This window comes from Sylvia atricapilla, chromosome 2, assembly GCF_009819655.1.
Source record: "Sylvia atricapilla isolate bSylAtr1 chromosome 2, bSylAtr1.pri, whole genome shotgun sequence".
NCBI lineage: Eukaryota > Metazoa > Chordata > Aves > Passeriformes > Sylviidae > Sylvia > Sylvia atricapilla.
This window is the reverse complement of record NC_089141.1, coordinates 32385511-32411181: the sequence shown is the minus strand read 5'-3', so window position 1 is coordinate 32411181 and position 25671 is coordinate 32385511. Positions and strand designations below refer to the sequence as shown.

General features: G+C 36.8%; 1 protein-coding gene across 5 annotated transcripts in view; it reads right to left on the bottom strand.

Annotated features, from left to right (window-relative positions):
* The window catches only part of DLG2 (discs large MAGUK scaffold protein 2), a 986088-nt gene that overhangs the window by 460725 nt on the left and 499692 nt on the right, over positions 1 to 25671 (bottom strand). Inside the window, exon 1 of one of the 5 annotated variants that reach the window (XM_066341284.1) lies at positions 22209 to 22576. The exons of the other annotated variants lie outside the window; for them this stretch is intronic. Coding sequence (XP_066197381.1) covers positions 22209 to 22286 — 78 coding nt within the window. The 5' untranslated portion in view covers positions 22287 to 22576. Of the gene's footprint in view, positions 1 to 22208; positions 22577 to 25671 lie in introns of those variants that run through there. 5 annotated transcript variants of the gene reach the window in all.

Sequence of the window (25671 nt, the reverse complement as noted above, 5' to 3'; positions counted from 1 at the left end):
AAGAACCAAAAAGTGTAAAGTAAAACAATCCACAGGGTAACAAATATTCCAGAGTATTTAGTATGCTAGGGTTTTAAATGTTTTTTTTTTTTCTTTCAGCTTTTATATCTTCCACATAACTATAGTATGGCCAGATTTAGAGATATAATTCCATATGCTAAATCCCTTTATTATAGTCTAAATAATTTAGTATGTTTATACTTTAGGGGGAAAAAAAGTAAAAATTATATTTCCTTTTATTCAGCATTCATCCCCCCCGTTTTCAATTTCCATATTTGCTCTATTACCATGCATAAAAGTTTGTTTTAACTATTAACAAGCCCAGTCTTATGCTCAAAGCCCAATCTCCATTTTCCATGCCCACATAATTCTCAGAAAAGTCTTTGTGATTTTAAAGTCTAAAATGTGTGTTCTGAGCTCTCTTGACAGCTATTACCACTACAGAGATCTTGAAATAAGAACCTGGCTTGCAGTTGGACTAATTCACAAGTGAAACAGAATTAAGGATTTTGCTTTACAATAGTACAGCTCTCTGTACAACTAAGCATTTAAGAATTCAGGATCCAATATTGACTTAACCTCTGTATGCATTAAAGCATTACTTTCAATTAATGAATACAGGATATTAAAATTTATACATGTTTTAAAATAATTGATTTAGATTTCCATTTGAAGCGGTCTGCATCAGATACCCTATGGAAGTCATCTATATGAAAAGTACTCCATGAACCCATACTACCTGACCTTTTTAACAAAGATTAATGAGAAAAGCAGTATCTGTAGATAAATCAGGCAAGTCAGTAATTGCCACAATAGCACCTAAAAAGGAGCAGGTTTCATTCAACTCACCAAGGAACTGTTGGTAGAATGGCCTGTACTGAGGTCAGATTTTTTCAACTCAAAACTCAGAAGTGACTTTATTCACATAAAATAAATTCAATTCCTTACATGCCTAATTTTTCTTCTTCAAATTAATTGCTAAAAGGAATAGGAAAGTATCTGAAAAATTCCATTAGTGAAAATCTCCTGGAAAATTTCATTTAAATACAGAACCACTGAATGAATTTGTGCTGAAAGGGGCTTTAAAAGATCATCTAATTCCAGGCCCCCTGCCATAGGCAGGAACAACTTCCACTAGATCAAGCTGCTCAAAGCCCTTTCCATCCTGGCCTTGAACACTTCCAAGGATAGGGCATCCACAACTACAAGAACTAGGAAAAGTCCAAAGGGTAAAAGACTCATTCCAGACAAGCTAACAGAAGCTAAACACAATCATAAATGGATATAAAACAGGATTTGTAGATATTTTATGATTTTATAAAAAGTAAACGGAATTCCAAACCGTTAAATTTACTATTAAAAAACCACTAGCTGGTAACAGCCATAAATATTTAGGAAAAAACAGATCCATGATGGACAAAAATCTAGCATTTCCACTGTTACTTATTCTGACAGTTATACTTAGCTGACAAGATAAGCCAACGACAAGCTGAAAACTACGTATTAGCCTTGTTGAGATTGGAGACCACAACCTTTCTTTCTTTTTAAAATCATAATGGAAATAACTCTTTATTTTGATACTGCATTTGCTTTGCTCAGGAAGTCTTCCAGATGGTCATTAAGTATAACCTAACTTCTCACAGAATATTTAAAGGTGTTATTTTTAGCAAAGGTCAGCTGCTTTGTTCTAATTAGCTCCTGCAATGCTTCTACAGAACTAAAACACCTTTATTGTCAAGTACCAAGTGTACATCACCTTTTTTAATCTTATTCACATGCTAGTGACATCTCTAGATAAGGAAAAAAGGAAACACAATACACTAGAGGAGAAGCAGAATGAGATGGTTTTGGGACATGATTAGTTTTATACAAAAACAAGATTAAAAACATATTTTGTTCGCTACCTGCAATATATATTGTTTAAAAACTACTATAATAGTTATCACAACTTATCTGTAGTGACTATATTAATGCCATTTTTTTCTTAAAGAAAAACTGCTCAGTAAAACAAGTGGGAAAGAAACCCTGTCAATATACCATTTTTTTATGCGAGTTAAAAACTAGGAACCTCTCATAAAGGGAGAATCTGTATTCTTATTTTATCTTTTTCCAGGACCAAAACAAAACACCAAAACCAAAAACCAAAACCAAAAAATCCAAAAGTGTTGACAAAAATGGAATATAGGAATTAATATTAATCACTTGTTTTGTTATTTGCAAGCTTGCTGTTGGTGCTGGCTTTTGTGATATGCATATAATATCTCCAGGGAACTGCAGTAAATTATCTACAGAGGAAATGAGTCTTAAACAGGCATGTGCCTGCCTACAAATGATTAAGGTATATCGCACCTGTGAATGAGCAGCCAAATTCTGACTGATACAATTAAAATCAATAGTTTAGTCATATAAAACTGTCTAAGATGTGGAATAAATTCTGCATTAAACCCAGATGTCTAGCTCACTACTAATTATTATTCCTATTTTTGAACTGCTGAAGAAGCACTGCCTGTCATGGCTGAAGTTTATGGCCTTATTCAATCTGGAATACATTATTCTCTGAATTCATCAACTCTGGGTACCAGAAGAAATGCAGTATCATATTCAGGATGCCCATATACACTTAAATGTTAACACATTTTCTAGTGGCATTTTCCCTTTCTGGTAACCAATTTCTAGGTTTTCCTTCTTGATTTTAGGAGATGATAGTGAGGCGACTACGGATATAGCTTTGTCCTCCAGGAAATCCAGTTTGCAAGACTATTCACATTATTCACCACAAAGATACACAACCACATGCAGGCTAGGACTAGGCATATGGGTGCTTTTATAGAGGACTTCAGAAAGGAAACCCTCATGAAAGGTGGAAGTTTGCTCAGCAAGAATTATGGAAAATTCTGCAGAGGAGCAAAGTGTTCCATACAGCAGTCTCATCTTGGTGAGAGAGGAAGAAAAAAGAGGTGAAAGAGGAGTTGATATGTACAGGAGTAGGACCTGGACAGATTTCAGCTCATTTAATTGCCTATGTTAGGAGCCCATCAACTTTGCCTCTCCATATGGCGAATAAAGCATTTCCAGGGAGCAATTCCACATATGTAAATGTGAATCACACCTGAGTGTAACATTCTTCACTGACTGGGGCAGTGTGACTGGGCTCCTGCCTTATGCTGCTAAGAATGAAACTATTCAGATCTTACCAAAGCAGTGTGCAGGCAGGCAACAGATTTTTCCTGTGACCAAATAATTAAGTCTAACTAGTTAAATAAAACATGTCTATTTATGACATGAAGGTGTTTTTATGCTAATACATACTCTATCTGTAATCCCTCAGAGCTGCAGGTGCAGAGTCATCCACCAGATCATGAGGACCCATGGTACAAAAGGTCCACAGAAAAAGACAGCTTCTAGCTGTGAGGAGCTGGCAGCCTAGATGGCATCTCCGGAGTGGAAGAGGAAATGGAAGAGGAGAGCCTGGAGAGGAAGTTAGAAAAATGCAAAGATGTCCAAATATCACCACTTGCCTCCCCAGTTCACTTCAAGTTTTATGAATTTTTTGTGTTCTGTGCCAAAATCATACACAGGAAGAAATGGGTATATTTGCAGGGTTTTTTCTTTTTATTATACACATGATACAGGGATGCCTATGTATACGGTAATTTAGTACAATTAACATTGCCCAATATCCTCAATTACTTTCTCTTACCCACTGCAAACAACAGGGTAAGTCTTTCAGCAGGTGTATGGATTTGACATTTCACATCTATCAGTGCATATGCATTGCATGTTGACAACTATTTTCTAGATTAAACTCACTGAAGTCTGTTTGCTAAACTCAGTAAGTATAGTAAGGCTCATACTAAGTGTTTCAGGGGGTTGTTTTGGTTTTTTATGAGAACTCCACAAGGAAATGGAATTTTTAATAAACTTGAATAAAGAACCTGAATGAGTTTTTAATATTTATATATATATATGAATATATTCTTTTTAAGCATGAGTTTCCTTGTTAGCAATCTGCATTACAATATTTGTCTATTAAATAGTAATACCCTACCAACCAACTTTTGATTTGGATTTTTAATTAAGATCTATGCTGAGTCCCATTTATTTTAGTTCTTGTTATCTAGGAGATGGGAAAATTAATATTAAAAAAAGCCTTAAACCTTTATGCAAAATTTTGATTGTTTAGGACAGAAACCATCCCAAATTTCTAACTGCCTATTAGCCACTCTGCAGAGAGAAATTTTAAATGGTGACAGTGCAAATAAAGTGATGAGTGATGGATGATCCATGACATAAATTTATTTTTATCTCCTCACACTAATAGATGAAAAACATACCTGCACAATAAATTTACCGTCCAGTGGTAACTATATTTAACAATTTGAAGTATTAAACTATCAATGAAACAAACTTATGATTTTCTCACAATTTAACTGTATCAGACCATTAATCTACATACTGTCATTATTTAGTGATCCTCTTATTAGCAATTATGGAAAACAATTCATGCCAGTCTTCCTTATTGAATCTTGATTAATCACAGTAAGACAGCAGTATTCATCTTACCCTGCTTTAGTGTGTTTCAAGACTACATAAAGATCCTTCCATTATCCTTCCTGCAAACCTCAAACTTCTACTGTTTCTAATATGACTCATGGTTTTAGGAACAAAAAACAAGCAAACAAAACCAAAAAATGCATAAGAAATAATCTAAGCACACTGGCAACCCCAAAACACAGGAAGCTTGGGACAGCTCAGTAAATCTCTGGTTCAGTGAAAACTTCATTTACACCACGGTGGAAGACGCATGAAAACTATAGGAAAGTAAGATGGATAAAGCTACTAGTTCCCCAAAGCACTCCTAGAATAGGATTATCCAGTGTTTATATTGCTGATTGTCACCATACCAGAACCCCTCCAAAAAAAGAGTTGTAACCCCTCATTCCATTTTCTTTTCACATCAGAGTACAGCTCCTTAGTGTGACTCAACCTGATGTGCTCCAATAGGGATTAAATCTTTTGGCTTTCATTTTTTGTAATTCAAAGTATCTTAGACATCAAAGGATCTTTCTTTGTGAAAAGTCAATACTTCAGCCCTTCAGAATAATACCCTAAAAAAGCAGACACTCAAGATGCTCAGTTTTGAAAATACCAGCTAAGGTTATTAAAATAATTTTACAATGTTATCATCCCAGTCCCACAAGATCGGAATTGGATGGCTGAGTGGGATGATCAAGTTATTATTGCAAATCTATTCTCCCTGGTATACAGTGATCATACGTGTGGGAATGGTGCAAAGCTGAACCAAGAAGGGTTCAGACTGGACATAAGGAAGCAGTTTTTTACTGAAAGGGTGTTTCAACTCTGGAACAGGCTTCCTAGAGAGGTTGTCAATGTTCCAAACATGTCAGTGTTTAAGGGGCAATACCCTTAACAGCATGTTTTAATTTTTGGTGAGCCCTGAGTTTGTCAGACAGTTGAACTTGATGATCTATGCAAGTCCATTCCAACTGAAATAGTCTAGTCTATTCTTTTCTTAAATTGTGCTAAATTATTCTGTAAGAAAATATCATAGGCAGTCAACATGCTATGTATTCTTGATAGCAACTCAGAAACATGGTTTATCAGTGCTGGAACACAACTAAAAAATTCTGCAGAGTTTTCTTTTTAGGATATTGGGCTATGCTAAGGACAATGCTAAAGTTGCCTAGCTGTCAAAAGTTTTACTTTAGAAATACCTTCTTACTTTTTATGTTGTGGACAGAAGAGGAAGTCTTGTCAGCAGACAGGTGCTGCTGGGGCCTGAGAGGCTCAAGTTAGCAGTACACCAGATTGGGTCTTACTCATTTGTCCTCCTCATGTGCAGCCCTCATAAGTGTTCACTGCTCACCTACTTACTTGCATGGCATCCTGCTACCCAATACAGCTGGCTCCAGAGTAATCCCATCTGTCAAAAGATTTTTTTCAAAACCGTAGTTTTGTTTCAAGCCGAAATGAAACATGGGTTTTGTGAATCACAAAAATTCTCACAGTAACAGTATGATACCTTTGATGGTGCTTCCAACAACAGAGCAGTAGCCTGAACAAATTACTTGTGAAATATTAGAGAAAAATCAATAAAACATAATCAAAACAATTACCAAGATATGTTTTAATGGAAACATGGTTTGTTGAAAATACTTGCAGATCAGAATATCGAATTTGTTGAAACACATGGCAATTTACAATTACTTTGCTCATCGAGCACTTTACTGATCTTAATGACCAAGTCCGAAGCATAGATGCTTTTTTCATAATCACAATTCTAGAGACAAATTAGCTGTAAAATAACTGACCAACAAAGATCTTTCCCCAAGCTAGAAACCTCTTGTACCCAAGGAAGGCCAGAATCTATTGCCAGAAGAAGGCACGTGAATATATTAGCAACTTTAATAGCCCAGTCTAAGTGAAGAGTGACCCACCAGCGTTTCAGTAAACTGGGTGCATCTTTTGGGATAGGCTCAGCTTAAGGCTTATAGTCTTGATTCATAACAAGATCATTGAGTCTCTCTAACATATTTCTTCCATTAAATGATAAGCAAAAGTAGTCCAAAGCACTTAAATCTACTCAAAAAATCAATGGGAAAGGGGAACAATCACAAGGTTATGTAACTATTGAAATTGAAAATTATCTTTCTAACTAACTGGGGTTTCTGATTCTGTCATATATGATGAAGTACTACTTAATAATGTAATTTTGTTATCCATAACTCATGAAAATTACATATTATTACTTATAATTTTACTGAAGCGCTTTTTTTTCCTTAGGATTACAAGCTTTTCTTGTAATGTTTTTCCTGTCATATTTTAAACATCTGGGAGAAAAAATATGAATGACTAATTAAAAAGGTATAACTGATGTCATAACCTGAACAAATAAAACTAAGAAAGTAATTTAAGACAAGAATGGACAGGTCATTTATTTAAAATTGCATGTGCCAGCTCCAAAGTCCAGCATCCTGCTGTGGATTCTCAGCATCTCACTTTCCTCTCTGACACATCCAGCATGGCTCTTCCCAGGCTGGGAGTTACAAAACTTCCATTTTGCTGATCTGATTTTTGCTCTGGTTGCTAACAAGCACCTACATTATAAATATAAGGCCATTTGCAAAGAACCTTTATTCTCAGAAATGTTTTCATGCATTTCTGTCCTACCTTACAGATTTCCAGTTTCCCTTAGTGACTGCCTGTCTTTGTCACGCCTGTGGTTTGTTCATGCTCCAACGTTCTTGCTCTTTCTCTGTCTCTTCTGTATAATCTCCCCTGGTGATATTTTGCCCTTTCCTGTTCTTTGAGCTGACATCTATAGTGAGCTTCTCATGTCTTTTTCTTAGTTCCTAATCTATTTAATTGCATTTAGCTGGCATGACTCCAAAGCTAAACTCAGTTTTCTTGTTCCTAAGTTCTGTCTTTCATTTTATCCCTTTTAATTCAGCTCTCCCAGAAGCCAGAAATGTTATCTGTACACAGGGCACTTCGCCATGCAGCCCACTTTGCTGTGTCTAAAGATGCTTCCAAAGCAGGGGAAAATATCTGGCCAACTGGCAGCCATACGTTATCCCCCTGAACATAATGCTCTCTCATACTGAGGAAGAAAAAGGTAAAAACCAAACTCCACATCTAAAGAAGCAATCAGTCAAGTGAGTTGGATTCTACTTTCTCATCTTTCCTATCTTGTCAGTGTCTCATTCAATTCCAGTTCTTCATCAACTTTGACATGTGAGATTTTTAGGGAAAAAAATATTTGTCAGTGAATGAATTTTCTGACCCTGATTATTGGAAATATCTCATCTTCTTTTATATGACCAATTCAAACTCCTCAGACCCAGTCTGCTGGAAATTGTTACCCTCACTACATAGCCAAAAGACATCCAGTTCAGCCTTTTACATGAAAAAGTATCTTCCAGCTGGAGAGAACTAAATCCGCTTTAATAGGTGGTCACAAATTTTCCTGATAAAGTCATAATCTGACCCCAGAAACTGAGATAATTGGTTAAAAAATGCTATAAAATCTGTGGAGGTGGTTTTTGGGGATTTCTTTTGGGTGGGATGGTGGTGCAGTGGTTTTAATTAGGGCCAATGAACTGTCAGAACGAAGAGTTTCCTTAGCAGGAAAGGAAGGAAGGAGGGATGAACTGGGTGAACGAACTTCAGCCAGGCATCTCCATGGTCTGTATCCTACGACATAGAATTTCATACAAAGTTGCTGGGCCTCCAACATAATGACTAAAGCAGAAAAAAAAAAAAAAAAAAAAAAAAAGAACTAGGCAACTATTGTCCTCATTAATTCAGTTGCAACCCAGAAACAACAGTATATTTTCTTTTCAACAATACTGAATGGTCTTGCTTTTAACCTGCATTAAAAAACTGCAAATTCATTAATTTTGCCATAATCAAAATAGCATTAACTTTTCAACAGAAAAAAAGGCTCCTTCATTGAGTTGTCAATATCAGAATCTGCATTCAAAAAGAAAAATAGGAAATTCTTATCATGTGGTCTTACCAGGCAAATCTATGTAAGGATAATGAAAGGAAGGAAGCTGTCAAGGGAGTAAAAGAAACTTTTAAAAGATGCATGGGAATGTCACTAGCAAGCACAAGATAATGGAGAACTTGCTGAAAGCTGGAATGGAAAATATTAAACAGCCCTCCACTTGGGAAAAGGGAAGGGAATGTACTGTTGCCAAATTTTTCAAATTGCTCTTAAGTTACAAATATGAAGGCAAGGCTCATTGTGAGAGGTCTTGGCAAAGAGACAATCCTGAGAAAAGGCAGATAGGACAGTTAAAACTGAGTTACTGCTAAACCATGGGTTCCAGATCTTATATTTCCTTCTTTCTTGGTGTCCTATAACTTCTTTTATGAGAACATAAGAGGATTTTGCACAATGATGTGAAGTTTTTTTCTTGAATTCTTTGCCTCCTGGTCCAGAAGATTTTTCCTTGAATGAGATATAATCATTCTTTACAGAAATGAAAAAAAGAAAAAAGTCTAAGTCTGAGAAGACACCAGGTAGAGTTGTGATTAAAGATTGACACTTTTACCTAGTGTGCAAGATTAAATTTTCCATTTTTATACATTCCCTCAAGAACAACTTGTTCAGATATAGATGAGTTGGCATCATTCTGTCAGTTCTCAGTGTGGCAAAAAATTCTGGAGACTGGACCTGAAAATGAGCACCCCACATAAGCCATATCTATGACTGTTTTTTTTTTCTTGAGATCTGCTTGGAAGAATACCATGGAACAAAGCCCTGGATAGAACAAGGGTGCAGGAGAGCTGGTTATTTTTCAGAGGTCATTTCTCCTAAGCTCAAGAATGAACTATTCCCAAAAATAGGAGGTTAAATGAGATTAGCAGGGAGCCTGCTTGGATGAAAAAGAAGCTCCCAACAAAACCCAACTATAAAAAAAGAAGCCTGCAAGAGGTGAAAGCAGGGATAAAGGACCAGGGGGAATATGGAGACACTGAGCATGCAGGGATGTGGTTAGGAAAGCCAAAGTCCATTTGGAGCTTAATCTGACAAGGGACATGAAAGGCAATAAGAAAGGTTTCTATGGGCAGTTCAGCAGCAAGAAGGGAAAATGTAAGGTTACTTCTGAATGGTGCAGGGGATCTGGTGATAGAGGACATGGCAATGGTGAAGGTGGTAAAGCCTTTTTCACCTCAATCTTTATTGTTCCGACTGGCTTTGTCAACTCTCTTTCTGTGAATTAACAAAACCAGCATTTTTATATGTGTACAGTATGATAGAAGACATTTTAAATCTCAGATTCATACTCACAGTACAGGCAAACCCTATTCCATATATATTCTTCAGATAAAGATATATCTTTCTGCCCAATGAGTAGTGTTTGGTAGGCATCACCATAGCAGAACTCCTCAAAGTGACCTGGGAGGGTTTGCAACATCTGTTGAAGGCTGTTCCTTTCATTACACAATTTGATTAACTTTAAGGGTTTTTTTTTTTTTTTTTGAAGAGAAATTCTTGAAAATGATAATGAAAAGAAAGTAAAGAGCATCCAGAGGGACCGCAACATTTTATCCCAAGCACCCACATTAGCAGCCACACTTAAAATGCTCTAATTGGTATGAAAATACTTTCTACTATTATAGAGATTATCACAGATGCATATTTAAGGACAAGAAGGACTCCTTGGAGAATTCTATGTAGCGGCATGAAAATTCTGGTCATAGTCACCCAACCCATAGTTCCTAAAGCATCACATTTCTGTAGTTTCAGCTTTTATTTCTACTAAATGTAACCATGAAAACCAGTAAACTCATTAAAAGCTTTTATGAAAAAAAAATATGTTTAAGCATATTTGACTATGACTTTTCTTTGATTTGACCTTGGCTAAATTGAAAGCAAATAGAAAAATTTACAGTCAGTGCTAGATGTGAGCTATACTAATATCTGGCTAACTGCCTCTGCTGTGAAAGCTCTTTCTATTTCAGTAAAATTTTATGCACAAAAGCATTTTCTAGAAACTGATGTAGTGTGTTCAATACATTTTTAGACCCAAGCTTAATTACAAAAGCTTTTTCATAATAACAAATATTGTCCCAAGCAGAGACTATATTTAATAAATATGCTTATTATTTTCTTTAATGAAAGCAATGTTTAAAATTTGCAGGTAATCCCATTACACTGTACTTCAATTATACAGCCCAGCTCTCCTACCCTCCTGCTGATAGAAGACTTCCTCATCTTAGTTTCCAATTATATACATTAAGTCCTTCCAAAACTACCTTCATTATTGCACACAGCATGTATAGCTCTATCAGAGAAAAAGCTGTAATTGGGAAAGAGCAAAATACATTTTCGAGCCTAAGATAATCAGAAGAAAAGTTAATTATGTCAATTAAAATAATCTTCTCTCCACTCAACAAATATGACCTGTTTGTACAAAGAAACACAGCAGGACACATGCTGATCCCTGGTAAGCCATGGTGTTCCTACTCAAGTCGTTCTAATAAGAAAATCTGTGAAAGAACCAAAATTTGACTTTAAATTACTTAATAATAGAAGAATGGCCAAAAGAATTATTGGATGAACCAAGGGAAATTCTCTGAAACAAAAACTATACCATTTTCTATATAAATCCAAAATTAAACCTCGGTGTTTCTGTTCTTGGACTAAACTTCTACTTCCTAAAAGCAGAAAAAGACAACTGACACAAGCAGACTACTGATAGAAAAGGCCCTGGAAATACATAAATTAAAAATGTTAGGTACAAGAACTAAAATCTGCACCTTTATTGTCAACTGTTCTTGGCAAAGAATTTGATCTCAGCATCAGGTGGCAACCAGTTGAGTCTATGAAGTGTTGACTCTAATTACAGGGTCTCAAGTAAGAGCTTTAAGTGTTGAAGATACGGCTGCATATGGCAAAACCAGAGAGCATCAGCGACATCACCCCAAAGAGCATCAGTGCACAAGGACGCTCCCAGATCCTGTAACTGCACAAGCCCAACTTTTATTCCCTCAGTTTGTGGAAGGAAGAGCAAGATGTGAGCTATCTCTCTATATTAGCTGCTGCTAGTTAATTTTCCTTGCTCCATCCATCATACTTTGACATTACATTTGATCAGCCTCAGCCACTTCAACCATTTTTTAGACTGTGTAGTTTTCAACAGCCTGCTCATTATCCTATTTTCACAACTAATTGTAACAGCACAGCTATTCATGACCCTAATTCTGCTGTGAAGAATTTTTCCCATCCCACCTCACAATGTGTTACCTGGATCATTCAGCTTTTGAACACTTCCTAACATGTCTATTGATTATTGTTCCATGGGCATCAGAAAGAGAAGCAATATTCTAGAGTACTACAATACTTCTACAATGCCACCATAAATTAATTTTGATCTGAGTAGTTTAGTAGGTAGTCCTTTGCTAATGCCAAACTCTTATTTCTTTGCCTTACAAATTCCTGGCAATTTGCTGTATAGAATTTGTACTGACGATTTGATATGACAAGAAAAGTCAAGTCCAAGTACATTGCAGTTAAGAGAACATTTTCAGATTTCACAGGGAAATGCCAGCTACTTGTTCTGGAAGTTCCAATCTCCTAATTTCTCTTACTTTGATTTGGTTTTTTTTATCACTTGGCGATTTTGTCAGGGAATTGGGATCCCTGCCAAAGATGTTTACCTCAATTTTGATTCAAGTCCTAAATTAGATTTCTCCTAAATAGTAAATTAGATTATTAATCAGTAAAAATCTAAATCTTCATTATTAATTTACTCAAAACAATACAGCACCTTGTAAAACATTTATGCAGCAGTAAACGGAGAACCACTTCGCAGAGATCATGACATGCTTAATTTACTACACAACTAAATATTTAATTACAAATGGTAGCAAAAGCTGAAGGTGTTCTGCTGAAATTATTCAATCTTTTAAACAGTAATAGTCTTAATTTTATTGTGGGCAGTAATGATAAAATTTTAGAACAATTGGTAGGAAACTTGGTCCTTTTTGTGGGGTTTGCCTTTACCAGTTAAGTGCAGAATCATGCATTTGGCTAGCTAGTCTGCTATTTGCTGATAGGTCTGGTCTCTCCTGTAGTTTCAACAGAAATATATTTTAAATGGCATATTAAATTAATTGAAAATGCAATACACTTTGAGGCACTACATTTGGAATGTAATAGTCTTGCTCCAATGATTTCCTTGCTAACATCTCTAATTAGAATAATGGCATTTTAACTTCCTTGCGAATATCTAGCAATTCTTTGTTTCATATTCAATTTTCAAAACATCCCAGGTACAATATTTTAAATTCATTTGCATTTATACATCCAGACTCATATAAAAACCCAACAACTTGTTTGTTGCCAGTTCACAAAACTGCACACAGAGTTTTTGCAAAGCCTTCTCAAGATGAATGTATCCTTCCCAGTGTTGAACCTGAACAATAAATGTTGATGCATATCAAATCTAATTAAGGTGAGCGTTCAAAACAGATATTCAACAAATGCAGCTGATTTTTTCACAAATTGCTAAATTTGTAGTAATATGGAAAATTATTTCTGGGGATTTTTTCCTCCTTTTTCAAATTATTCCTCCTTATTGTCTCGCTAACTCATAACTCAGCTTTCAGAAGCGGAAGGTTAGGGATGGTTTTTACCCTTCTGTACAGTGGTGGATGCAAAGAATGGAGAAGCAAAGCAAGATAGGCTGCAGAAAGTTAGGTACAATATCATTATGTCCTATTTCAGAGGGAGGTCTATTGAATAGACTGTTTTACCAAACAAAGAAATTATCAGGCTATTAGTCTGGAAAACAAAGGGTGGCAACAGGATTGCTTTCATCTCAACTTGAACATCTCTTTTGAAAAAGCAAATTGATATTCCTTAACCATCAAGTTGTTTGTATTAACAATACAGAATATCCTGACCTTTTGCTATCTTACAAGAGTACATGACAGTCTTGTCAAAAATAATTCACCTAAAATCTTAAAAAATGTTGTTAGCTACAAAAACCTCAGCTATGTAGACATAATTCATCAGCTAAGAGGAAAATAATATTATATTTAGAGTAGGAGTAAAAAACATTTTTCTACATCTTCCTTATGTCTCAAGGCTAAAGAACATTTCATAGAATTACAAAACTGCATGCTATAGCTCTTCAAGCCTCTAAATGGAATAAAGAAATGTACACTTGGTAGCATGCCTCTCACTATGCTGCAGAATCCTAATGACATGACCTTGCTTCCCAAGCCAACTTGTAAGGTAAACATTTTAGAAGTAAGATGAGTGATATCACTCGTATTAATCAATCCATCTTCACTTTAAACATTGTTGTATGAAACATGGAAGCACTCACTGAAAGACAGACTGAAGTAAATAGAAGAAATCTTAGTGTAGAATTGAAATAAGGTTTTCATACAAAGTTTGTTCCTCAAATCTCATTGCAGCTTAACAATGATAAAGTTATTGCAATGTTGATCTTCATGAAAGGCATGTGATAGCCTTGCAGTAGTTAATACAGAATACAATGAGGCACTCAGCATGGTGCTGGTATCATGTGGGTCATCTCAGAAGAGCTAAGGGGGGTGCCAGTTGTGTACCTGCACATACTTTCTGTGTCTGAACCATTTTATTTCTGAACAGACTGGGAAAGCAGGGAGGATGGCTGGTGGGAGTGGTGGAAATGTGAAGAGCCTTATTCTGCTGTTTAACCATAAGCTGCTGTGAAAAAGAGAGCTTCACACTTCAGAAAATGTTGTGAATGCTTCACATGGTACTGGGGCCTCCTTCCTGGTGACAAAACCTCTCAGACTGCACGTACTACCTAGTTCCTTGGTTCCTTCCAATTGCTTATCTGAAGCTGTTATCATATATTAGAGCTATAACCATGCTTTCCCTGACATGCACCAACATTTAAAGTAGTGTATGGCAGAGAATTTTTTTTCACCATAAAAAGTGTGCCTCATTTAAAATAAATGTCTTGGGAATCGCATGACATGACAATAATTCTAAATTTTACTAAAGCTTTTTACACACACATGACTTTGGCAGGCTGCCTTCCAGTGAGAGCAAGTTACATATGTACCAGCTCTAATGGCCCATACAGGATATTAAAAACACATAAAGAATAATTTGATAATTTTCCTTAGGTAAAGTATGAGAATTTTCATCTCAGTTTCCTCCGGAGATTCTAATACCAAAGGACAGATTGTTTCTTGTCAGTGTTTCAAACTGATCTCTATTTGCAAACACAGCAAGTGATGCCAAATGCAGTTCAGAACGCAAATCAAACAACTATTTATTATGCACTGTTTTGAATTGCATATGCAGGACAGAGAGGCAAGTAATGAAAAAAAAATCATGCTTGCACATCACACAAGCCATTTCCATAATATACATGAATACTGTATATAAATGCAAAGAAATAAAACTATTCCAATAAAATAATGAGTGCCTTATGAGTTAAATATATTCAAAATGCTACACACTGGGATTTAACAGAACTTGATATACAATGTAGACCAAAATACAAATGCAGTAGTTATACAAAGAATAGAAAAAGAGAGGGAAATGATAAATAATTTATTGAATGAAAGCAGAAAATAGAAAATGAGAAAAAACAGGTTAGCTTGTAACCAATGATAATAAGCCCACTTATTCATTGGAGGCAGGTCCAATCTGATTCTATTCGAGTCCCAGCCGAGCACTCAGAGCAGCAATTAATGCAGCTGTCGGTGTGGCTGTAGTTGTCTGAATGTTCCTGTCCATTTTGGTTTTGTCTTGAAGCAAACAAGATTAAAAATTACTGGAACAATTACTTGACCTGTTTCTAAGATGATCACAACACCAGCTAAAATGTCAAAGGGAAAAATCCCTGTTTTCAGTGCCATGCTACAGACATTTGAGTACCATGGGTGGTTCCTGACAGGCAAATGCACAGAGCAGTGCATGCCAGAATAATGAATGGCGGAAAGGGACAGGCATCACCAGGGTATGGCAGCCAGCTAAGGTTGGAGCTCTCTTAGATTAGACTGGAGAGGAGAAGAGAAAATATTCTGTTCTCTACAAAGACCTCACCCATAGCTGGTTAGCAGGTATTTCTTTAATTAAAAAAATAAACAAAACCTCCCTTCCCCCTGCCAACTATTTTAACCAGGACTGGCCCTTATTGCAACAGATAGGTGCTGGGCCTGGCCAGGTGCAAGAACAAAACCCCTCACAGAAGAAAAAAATAAAAGACATTAAAAAAAAGGACTACTTTGAAATTTAGAATTTCAAGGGATTAACTTCAGTAGTTTACTGTTGATCAGTATCTTATTTTAAAACATCATTCTTGCATTTTTTCGAGGTTTGTTGAATTTGTTTATTGTCACTACTTTAAGTGATTGTGAGCTGGCAGTGAGTTAAAATAAGTCCCTACTTAGGCAGCTTATCCCTCTTGTTATATATTAATCTTAGTGCATATGGGATTATAACAAAATGCAAAGAAAAAAAAAATCCAACTTGAGTAGCTATATGTTTCTGGATTAAATCACAATAAGAGAAAATGGCTTAGAATTCCAACTGAGCTGTGCTAAAGCAAAAGACAGCGAGCTCTGGATACAGGAACACTTGCATATTTTTCTTCACACAGTTATATGTGAAAAGATAAGATTTCTCCATAAAACTGTGAAATAGAGCACTTAAAAAGTCCATTTGAAAAGACTCCTCCAGGAGGCTGAGGCAACTCTGGCATCTGTTCAAACAGGTAACTCTGCCAATAAGTGACACGCTTTTGTCATCCCATTGAACCCGGACAAGGAGGGCCCTTGACTGCCCAAACACAAATAAAACTACCCATTGCCCTTACAGCATGTGGCAGCTGCATGACATGTCCCTTAGAGACGCAGTCATTTCACCTTTAGCCAAGGCAATAACTAGACCTGCAAGTTTTATCACTTCATCAGAACCCCAGTGGACTGTAAATGATTTGATAAGCTCTGGTTTGAAAGAGAGGACTCCTGATGAAATCTAAGGTATCCACTGAAGGAAAGAGCGAGTTTCGCTTCTTTGGAATTAGAGATATGTAAAAATAATGTAAGAAAAAATATGTTTATCTGCTAATATGTTTTATGATTTCTTAATGACAGAGTTTCTATTCTATGTTGTGAATAATTACTGTTTCAAGTGAATTTCTTCTCTCTTTCAAATTAAATTGCTGGGTAGCTACTTGTAAACAAAGCAAAAATGAAACAAGAATGTATATCCTAGAACTGCCCACCCTGCAATTAGCTGTGCTAAGATACAGATACAAGAGCAATCTAAATTCAAGTGTCATCTTGACATGAAGGCTTGATTGTTGTTATTGCCAGGATATGTTTGAAAAAAATCATAAAATATGCCCGCATTTATAGGCTTTGTTGTTACACATCCCAGTTTTAACTTCTCAAAGCATTTTTTTGAGGTCTTTGCAAATATTTCATTGTAGGCTGACAGTCAAGCATACTTGATTTCCACATAACAACTCTAAAGCCAAGCACACAGAAAGAAAAATTGTTTATTTGTCTATGTTCTACTTATCTAGTCTGCCCTACAATACTTTCAAAACTACTCATCTACAATTATACTGCTCAGTTCCTGAATGTGACCTTTGAGTCATCTTTATTTTTATTTACAATTGATGGTCCAAAAACTGCATCCTATTTTATCATTAAATATACACCTATTTTTTAAAAGTTAAGTTGCTTCTATCTTGAATCATTAAACTAATAAATGAGTTAAACTGGAACGACAAACTAAACCCTATGGAATGAAACTTAAATATTTTCAAATACAAGACATACTTCTTAGAACTGATAACACTTAAGAAGTAATTTGATTTCTAAAAACTAGAAAGAGAATTCTAACAATGTTCTACTGCTTCAGAATAGTGAAAATCAACTCATTTAAACACTTCACACAGGCCATGTTGTTTTCCTCCCTAAAATAATCTACAAGGAAAAACCTATATTTAAAGTGACTGTTATCTTTAGATTTCAAACTTCATCCACAAAATTAATTCTATAGTGTTTAAAATTTGAGTCTCACTGTTGCAATATGTTCCACATGTGAACTAGCATGAAAACCAGTCCTGAACTTCCCCTTTTTAAAATTAAATTATGTGGTAACTTTGGCAAGTCTTTTCCCATTTTTGATACTGACTCTTGAAAACCAAATTCTACCAATACAATAAATCATTATCAGAAGCTTTTTTCACACTTTAGCTCATTCTCTCAGAACATGATTAATTGTTCAGTTACTTTTCAATACCTCTTCCAACCATTTAGAATACTTATTTCTATATCACAACCACATGCAGTTAACATCTCTTGATTTCTACTTGATTGTGGCTTAATGAGAAAAATTCAAGACTTCAATCTTTGCCTTAAGTTATTTTAGTTCCAAGGTTCAAGTGATCATGTTTACTCTCATAACAATAATCCTTTCATGTGACAAAGGAGTTTAACAACTTTAATAAAAAAGGTAAGACCAGCGATGACTTGAAAGGAGTTCAGCTCTTTTGAGGCAACATTAATGGCAGCATTCCCTGTACACTAAATGTCTCGCTACTTGAAGGGAAGAGTAACACTAGAAACCAAGCCAAGACAACCAGACTGAGATAGAATTTTTAGATAAAAAGTGCAATATACTGGAAAGAGTTTATGATTTAGTCAAATGAAAACAATAAAGTAAAGAAACATGCTTAAGATTTGGCAAAATGGCAAAATGAAAACATTAAGAGCAATTAATAGGCATTATCCCATTTTACTACAAGAAGTTTTAGCAAAGACAGGTTAGAGCAAATTAAAAAGGAAAAAAAGAGTTCCACTTTCAAAATCTGAAGTTTTTTCAAAATACTTTGGTTCAGTTCTGAATTAAAATAAGGGTTTAAACTATATCATGAAAGTATGACTCAAATAGAAATACTGGTGCACACTAGTCAACTCAGAAAAACCATTTAAGACACCTACAGCCGCCACTCATCCCGTTATTCCTAGATGTCTTCTTCACTCTCCAGATGAAATTTTAACAGTGAGAATTCATGTTTTGTTTATTTGGTTAATATTTACCAGGAAGTCATAGAATCCTAGAGTGGCTTGAGTTGGAAAGGGCATTACAAGTGATCTCATTCCAACCCCCTGCCATGGGCAGCAGCCTTCCACTAGCCCAGGTTGCTCAGGGCCCCATCCAGCCTGGCTTTGAACACTGAGGCTCTTAAGTTGCATGTGGGTGTTAATGAGAGAGTGCCCTTCCACAGAGCCCAACTCATCTAAGCACAAACTCCAAGGAAATGCTGGGCTGGAGGGGAAGCAAGAACGGGAAAGGCAGGGCAGGAGGGTAGTGCTGCACTCAATAGCAGGTACTGGTTAGGGAGATAAGAAAGCAAGCCCAGGAACTACCACAGAGTTCTTTCTCTTAGTAAGAAAAAACTCACCTCTTTGGTTTGATCTCACAGCTCTGCTGCTTGCTAATACCCTTTCCCTTTTCCCTTTCTCCAAGGCTCAAGACCAGTTCTCCAGCTCCTGCGAGCCCCCAACCCTTGGCTGCAATGCTGCAGGTCCCAAAGTACCAACAACATGCAAGCCCCACACATTTAGAGGCAATTTGCATACCAGCTCCCCTGGAGCAGGGATTGCCATATTCAGGTAGGGGGAGATGAGCAGGATGGGGACAGGAGCTCTGGGTTTGCACCAGATGGAGACCTCTGGAGCCACTGTGGGCCAAGCTCACCCAGGTGGCCACAACCAAACACCCTCACTCAGGTGCAGAGCACACACACAGGAGCTGTCAACATCAAAGCCACCTTAGCTCTCCCTACCAAGGACTGCCCTAGACAGCACAGAATAGTTTGGGTTTTAGGGGACCGTAAAGATCCCCTAGTTCCAACCTCCCTGGGCAGGGGCACCTTCCTCCCCCTTGCCTTTGTGTGCACCGCCCAGCACAGCACACTTCCCACCTTGGAAACTGCTCCTCTGAACAGATACCTGGCAGGAGATCCTGGTGGGATCCAAGGGACATCAAAGTTCATGTCCTCTCTTTGCACAATTGAGGCCCAAAGTTTTGACATTTTAAGGAGCTACACTGCCAGGCTGTGCATATGTTTGTGCACACACAGCAACCTGTGTTATAACCATCTCCCGTTTTCTCCCTCATCCTATGAAAATAAAAAGGCTCATACAAAATTTCTGTTTCTTAGAAATAGCCTTTAAAAATTTCTTGACTCGTACTCATCCAAAGAAGTAAAGCATAATAGAAAAATCAGTTACAGAGCCCCAGTCTTCTGATTCCTACTATAAAGATCTTTAGTGCAGTAAATCTTTTTGCCCACATGTGGTATTAGAAAACACTGCTGTATTTACTACCTTCAAAGGGCATTATGAAAACAATGTATCATTCAAATCATGCATATGGAGAAAATCAGCTAATTATCCTTCTAGGGAAACATAAAAGGTGAAAATGCTTAATAATTTGATTATTCAGCCATTATAAAAGAAAGGTCAAAACCAAAACAAGGCATGCAGGTCAATGCTATTTGGACTTTATTTTTTGATAGATCTATATTTGATCTGTGTTCTCCTGGTAGCGAGGTGTTGCACTGAAGGTGTCAGTGCTGATCAGCTTCCAATCATTAATGGCACTTATTGAAATAGCATCCTGCCAGGAATGGGATTTTCTGCATTTGCTAGAGTTTGATTTACAGGAAAAAAAATTGAAACTATAAATGAGCCTTGACTGTGGAATAAGCATCCAAGAAAAAAAAATATTTTTTTGTGTAATGCAATAAGTAAGCATTTTACGAGGTGTTTATTGCATACTTACTGTCTCTGGCAAAAATAGAATTCCCATGCAAATATGCTAATAGCATGCTCAAGTAATATCAAAAAAGCTTTTCCCTAAAAACTGTTAGGCATAGCTCGAAAGCTTAAATAGCATGGACCTAAGTTGTCAGTTATTTTGGAAGTCCTATAGGGATGAAGAAGCAGCAATAGAATAAATCCATACAGAAATATTTAAAGTAATTAAAATAAAGAGAAAAAGAGACAAAATTTTTAAAGCATTCTTTTAGTTGCTGTTTCAAGACTCTGCAGAGAAGAAAATATTTGCTCAGTGAATAGTCTAGCACTGCTTTATAAAACTTTTCAAGGTTATTGAAATAATCTATGGCCATATACGATTCAAGCAATGCACACCAAATCTGTTTTTAAAGCTGCTGAGTGAGCCCCACTGTGTCAGTAGTGGAATGTGTCCACTCATCCTGCCTCTGTCATCTTGGAGGAAGCCTGAGAACAAATATTCCTCTGGAGGGAGCCCCTCAGGACTCAGGAAGATCCAGGCTGCAACTTTTTTTTCCTCTTACAGCAATATGCAAACAGCAGGAGAGTTTATATGATGCTCTCTTTATGGAAATGTGACGGATGACAGAGAAAGTTTGACAGTCCCATGTATAGCTCTCTGCATTTCTATTTCCTCTTATGTATATGATGTGAAATATATAAATCACTACTATTTAAGTAACTTCCCAATGACTTGCATATTTAAATTTCAAGATTTCTACACAGCACCTTTTTAACCATTGGGAATATTTTACAGAAAAAGCAAACATCTCCCCATACTCCCCTCAACCACAAATATAATATATTTTTGCTAATAATTTTCTCTAGGTGAAGAGCATTTCCAGTTACAAAGGAATTCAGGCAACGATAGTTGCTTAGTGGATTGGTGGCTATGTTATGTACACAGCATAAGACATATTAAAGACATAATAAAGCACCCCATTTAGAAAGTCTTTGAATACATCAATGACAATGAGGAAAAGAGAAACACATCATTATCAGATTAATGAAGTAACTTTATAACATTGCATTGAAGTTTTTTTTTTCCCCAGTCTAAATCTGAGTTTATGAAAGAGGAATTGGTCCCATTTTGAAAATGGTTTGTCTGGTAATGTAGACAAAATTGGATTGCAGGTGCACTAACTAAATGTTTTCTATGCTTAAAACAAAAGACAATTGCCTTGATATTCCCTTATTATCATTACTGCAAATTCTAAACTATTTAAGTTTTGCTCAGGGAGAAAGAGGGCAGAGGACTCTTACGTACAAGGGCTTCCAGAAAAGTGCCAGTTAAATACAGTTCAGTTTTATCAGAGAAAAATACTGGAAGAGTACTGACCATTTTTACATACCTATATCTTTTTAAAATAAAAGGGATCCATGCTGCAGCACAGTTTCAACAAGTACCATGAAACAAAATTCCCAAACATTATAAATGCTTAACATGTTATTCCATCCTCATTAGTAGCACACTAGGAAAAAAAAAAATAAAAAATAGAAGCAGCAAACAATCAGCCGTTGTTTAAGAGCCTAATATGGTATGAGGAAAAAATAATGCAGCACAGCAACAAGTTCACTGGAGTGCTCCCTTAACACAGACATACCAGATGTACAGCTGTTTATCTTGGGAAGAAAAACAATCAAAAGAGGACATAAAGACTTTTGAAAGGATCTTCTCCCCGGTATTTAATAATATGCAAAATATTGAAGAATTCTCGCATGAAATCGGGAATGGCAATAGGTCGTTTTTCATGGTATTTTAAAAAGCGAAGTAGACACACAACAGGATGCCAGCAGGCAGCTTGCATGAGACATAAGGCTTTATATTCCCACTAGGAACGTACCTTCTCTGCTTTTGCTTTCCTGGCGTTATGCACAAACCTGCGTCCCAGCTTCTTGGCATACCAGATAGAGGCAAACATTGTAGTGATGAAGATTTCAGTCTGAATATGCAGCACACACACAGAAAAAAAAAAAAAAAACAACTTCCCCCACAACTGAGATACAGATCTAATGCTGGTTAAGGTCTTAACTATGCTGTTGCTTTGTCAAGTCCTCTCATGCTGCCTTCTGAAAAAAAACAAACCACCCAGTGTGGCCAGTCTGCAGGTGTATTTACATACTGCCAGCAGGAAGTCCAGGGTGAGGCATCTTTGTATCCAGCTCACATCCAGTCTGCTAAGTGCCTGTCTGCAGTTCTTTAGCACTGTCACCACAAACTACATATGTGTCAGTATGAAAGGGAGCTGCAGTAAACTACTGTAGCAGACAGCTCACCTCCTCTTCTCCTGTTCTGAAATTTAACTCCTTGGTTCTCTTCGATTTGGCAGTATGCAACAGAAGCAGCAGCAGTTCAAAAATGAGATACACAGCACTGCAGGAAAGCAAAGGGGTACAAAAGTGCCAAAAATAGAAACGTGTGTTAACTGTTGAGGTGAAAGAACAGGTGTTCCACGTGTCTCAGGGCAATTAAAATATGAAAGGAAAATTGATTTTACTTTGTTCTTGTAGTCTGGGGGTCTATTCAGAGATATTTTTGCTACCTAGTTTCAGTTCACAACAGACAGGCATCAGAGCTGCTCAGTTCACTTGCTGATGTCACACTTGCTCTGCCAAAGGATTTAAGACTCAATCAAGGGCTTCTGTTTTTCTTTGATATTGCCTTCATGAAACAGAAACTGATAGATTTTTTTTTTCCAAATTCCAAACTTCTGCCCTACCTAAGCATGCTTTTCCCTCTTCCTTTAATTGCAAACTACTCTGCATTAGGAGTTGGGAAGTGCCTTCGAACACCTATTTTTGCAGCAAAACAGCAATGCACTATTTTTCTTTTGTCATACACTTCAGCTTTAACCCCTGCACCTCTCTTCAGTTATAATGGCTAAATAATAAGCAGAAACATACTCTTCTGGCTCCAGACATATGACAAACCAGATGTTCCCCCCAGTCAGATGCAGTATCAAGGCTGTAAATCACAGGGCTTACAGTTACAGTGTTGTATTTGACAGCACTTATAAAACAAGTCCTGCCCAATGCCCCCCCCCGTCCACAAGTGTGGATACACCAACATGAAGGAGAACCCCTGCTGTCCTGTGTGCAGCGCTGGATTTGGAATAAACACATGCAGGAATAATTTCTACTCTGCCATTCTATGGTAAAGAGCAACCCAAAATTAACGGATGCATGGCAAAGGAAATACAGGCAGAGCAATTTAGTATAGGACTCTTGGGGCCAAAGAAACACCTTTTCTGCCCCAGGATTTTCAGAGAATGGCTAAAACTATTTTCTCCAGAGTACAGGAAATCAAAAGGGAAAATATTCCACTCCCACTTATAACTTAGAGAGAACATCCAAGTTACTGTACCTGGATGGCATTGCTCAAGCTTTGAGCCTAAAGGCACATACTGCTCAATTCTGTTAAGATTATAGGGAGTTCAAAGAAATCTCCAACACATTTTAAAATGGAAAGTTGGTTAACTAAATTGAAATTCTTAGATAGTGAGGGCTCTTTTCAAGGTAACTCCAAGGTGCATGATTGATTTTTGCTTGACATCTAAAACCTTCTGACAAAATATTTGGTAACTGGTGGTATTTCTGGGCAGAGAATAGTTACTAACTACTTCCTATTCAAATATTTGATTAATCCTAGAGGCCAGAAAGTTTTAAGACCACAAGATAGAGTAAATTCATGTCTCATCTAGAATATATGATTGCTGAATATACAGAAAAGCTGTCTTTCCATAACACCCCTTTAGCTCTCTGAAATCTAGGCTGATAGTAAGATAGACTCTCCAAGGTGAGAAAACCTTTATTATGCCATGTAGCAGCCTCTCACCATTATCCCTATTTGTGGGATGACGTCATAAAACAGAGGGAAGGGTAGACAAGAGAAGGAAAAAAGATGGTCTGAAAAATTCAGGAAGAAATCAGAGACCCTGTCTCTAGCTGCAATACCATTGTAAGGAAGCATGGATAGAAAAAAAAAAAAAAAAAAAGTGCAGAAAAGGAGAAGCAACATCATTACACAGCTGAACCAACACTGTAAGTGTTAAAGGAACAGGAAAAAAAAATCTTACATAGTATATGCATAAACAGTAGAACACTTCTCCCACTCTGCTCTCATGCTTTTATGAAGAGAATAAGCATAATTTGAAATCATTGCACTACACCCAAAAAAGGGTACAGTCTCCCAAACAACCATTTATATAGTCTTATGTATATTCAGAAGCTGAGAAAATCGAAGGAAATACTCATTAAACAATAAAACTTCCTTTTTATGACTTTTATCATCAACATTAGCAGCTTTACTGAACTATTTATTCAGGAAAAATAGGGAGTAATAAAAAGCCACAATTCATCCCACTTAAAGGGAAAAAAAAATAGAATACATTGTTCATTTAAGAAATAATGACAAAGCAATAGGGAGGTAATTTTCTCCACCCACTGAAAATGTTAGATCAGGAAGAATAAATCTTGCCAAATACCTAATCCTGATTCTAATCAGAAATACAGTTTAACTGTTTGCATGCATTTGCAGATCTATTGAAACCCTCAAGTACAGCACTGGCCAGACTGCAAGCCATTTCCTTGCAGCTCCATCAGGCAGCAGTCTGCCATACATTGCCAATAGCAGGTTTATTAGGGCTGTACTGGTACCGAGGGAGTTTATGATTATGAATATTTTACTGTAACCATAACGAAGCCTGCATTTTACAGAAGTGCTACAAGCTGAGCTGCTTTATAAGAATTGGAACTCCCAGCTGCCGTCTCCTCACAGGAGTAATACGTACTTCAGCTTGCTCACTGAAGTGCTACATTACAAGGACAGAGAGACGCATGCCATTGAGCAGCAATATTATCACAGACAGGAGATAATCAGTTAAGAGCCGATTTTACAAGGAGCTTCTTGCTGCAAATGAGTGGGTGGTTTTTGGTAAACCAATACGCATCCAAACCATACAATAAATGTCATTCTTCTGCCTCTATCAGAAGAGTTGGTCTTACCACCAGTGGGCACACGGGTAGAAGCACAGAGAGGTTACGCCGTTGAGTTGTATTATTTTTATGACATGGCTCCCCAACATCGCAAGCACCGGCAGTTGATGCTGGGTACCAAAACAGATGGCTGCTTCAAACACCTTGCCAACTGTTTGTATGCACTGAGTATCACCAGTACTTCTGACAGTTTGCCTCCTTTTTCAATTTTAGCAGTGCTGCTTTACTTAAGCAGCACTCGGGAAGAAGCCTGGCTTTGCTTTCGACAGAGCATTAATTTTCCCTTGTTAAGGGATAACTTCTCACAGAACA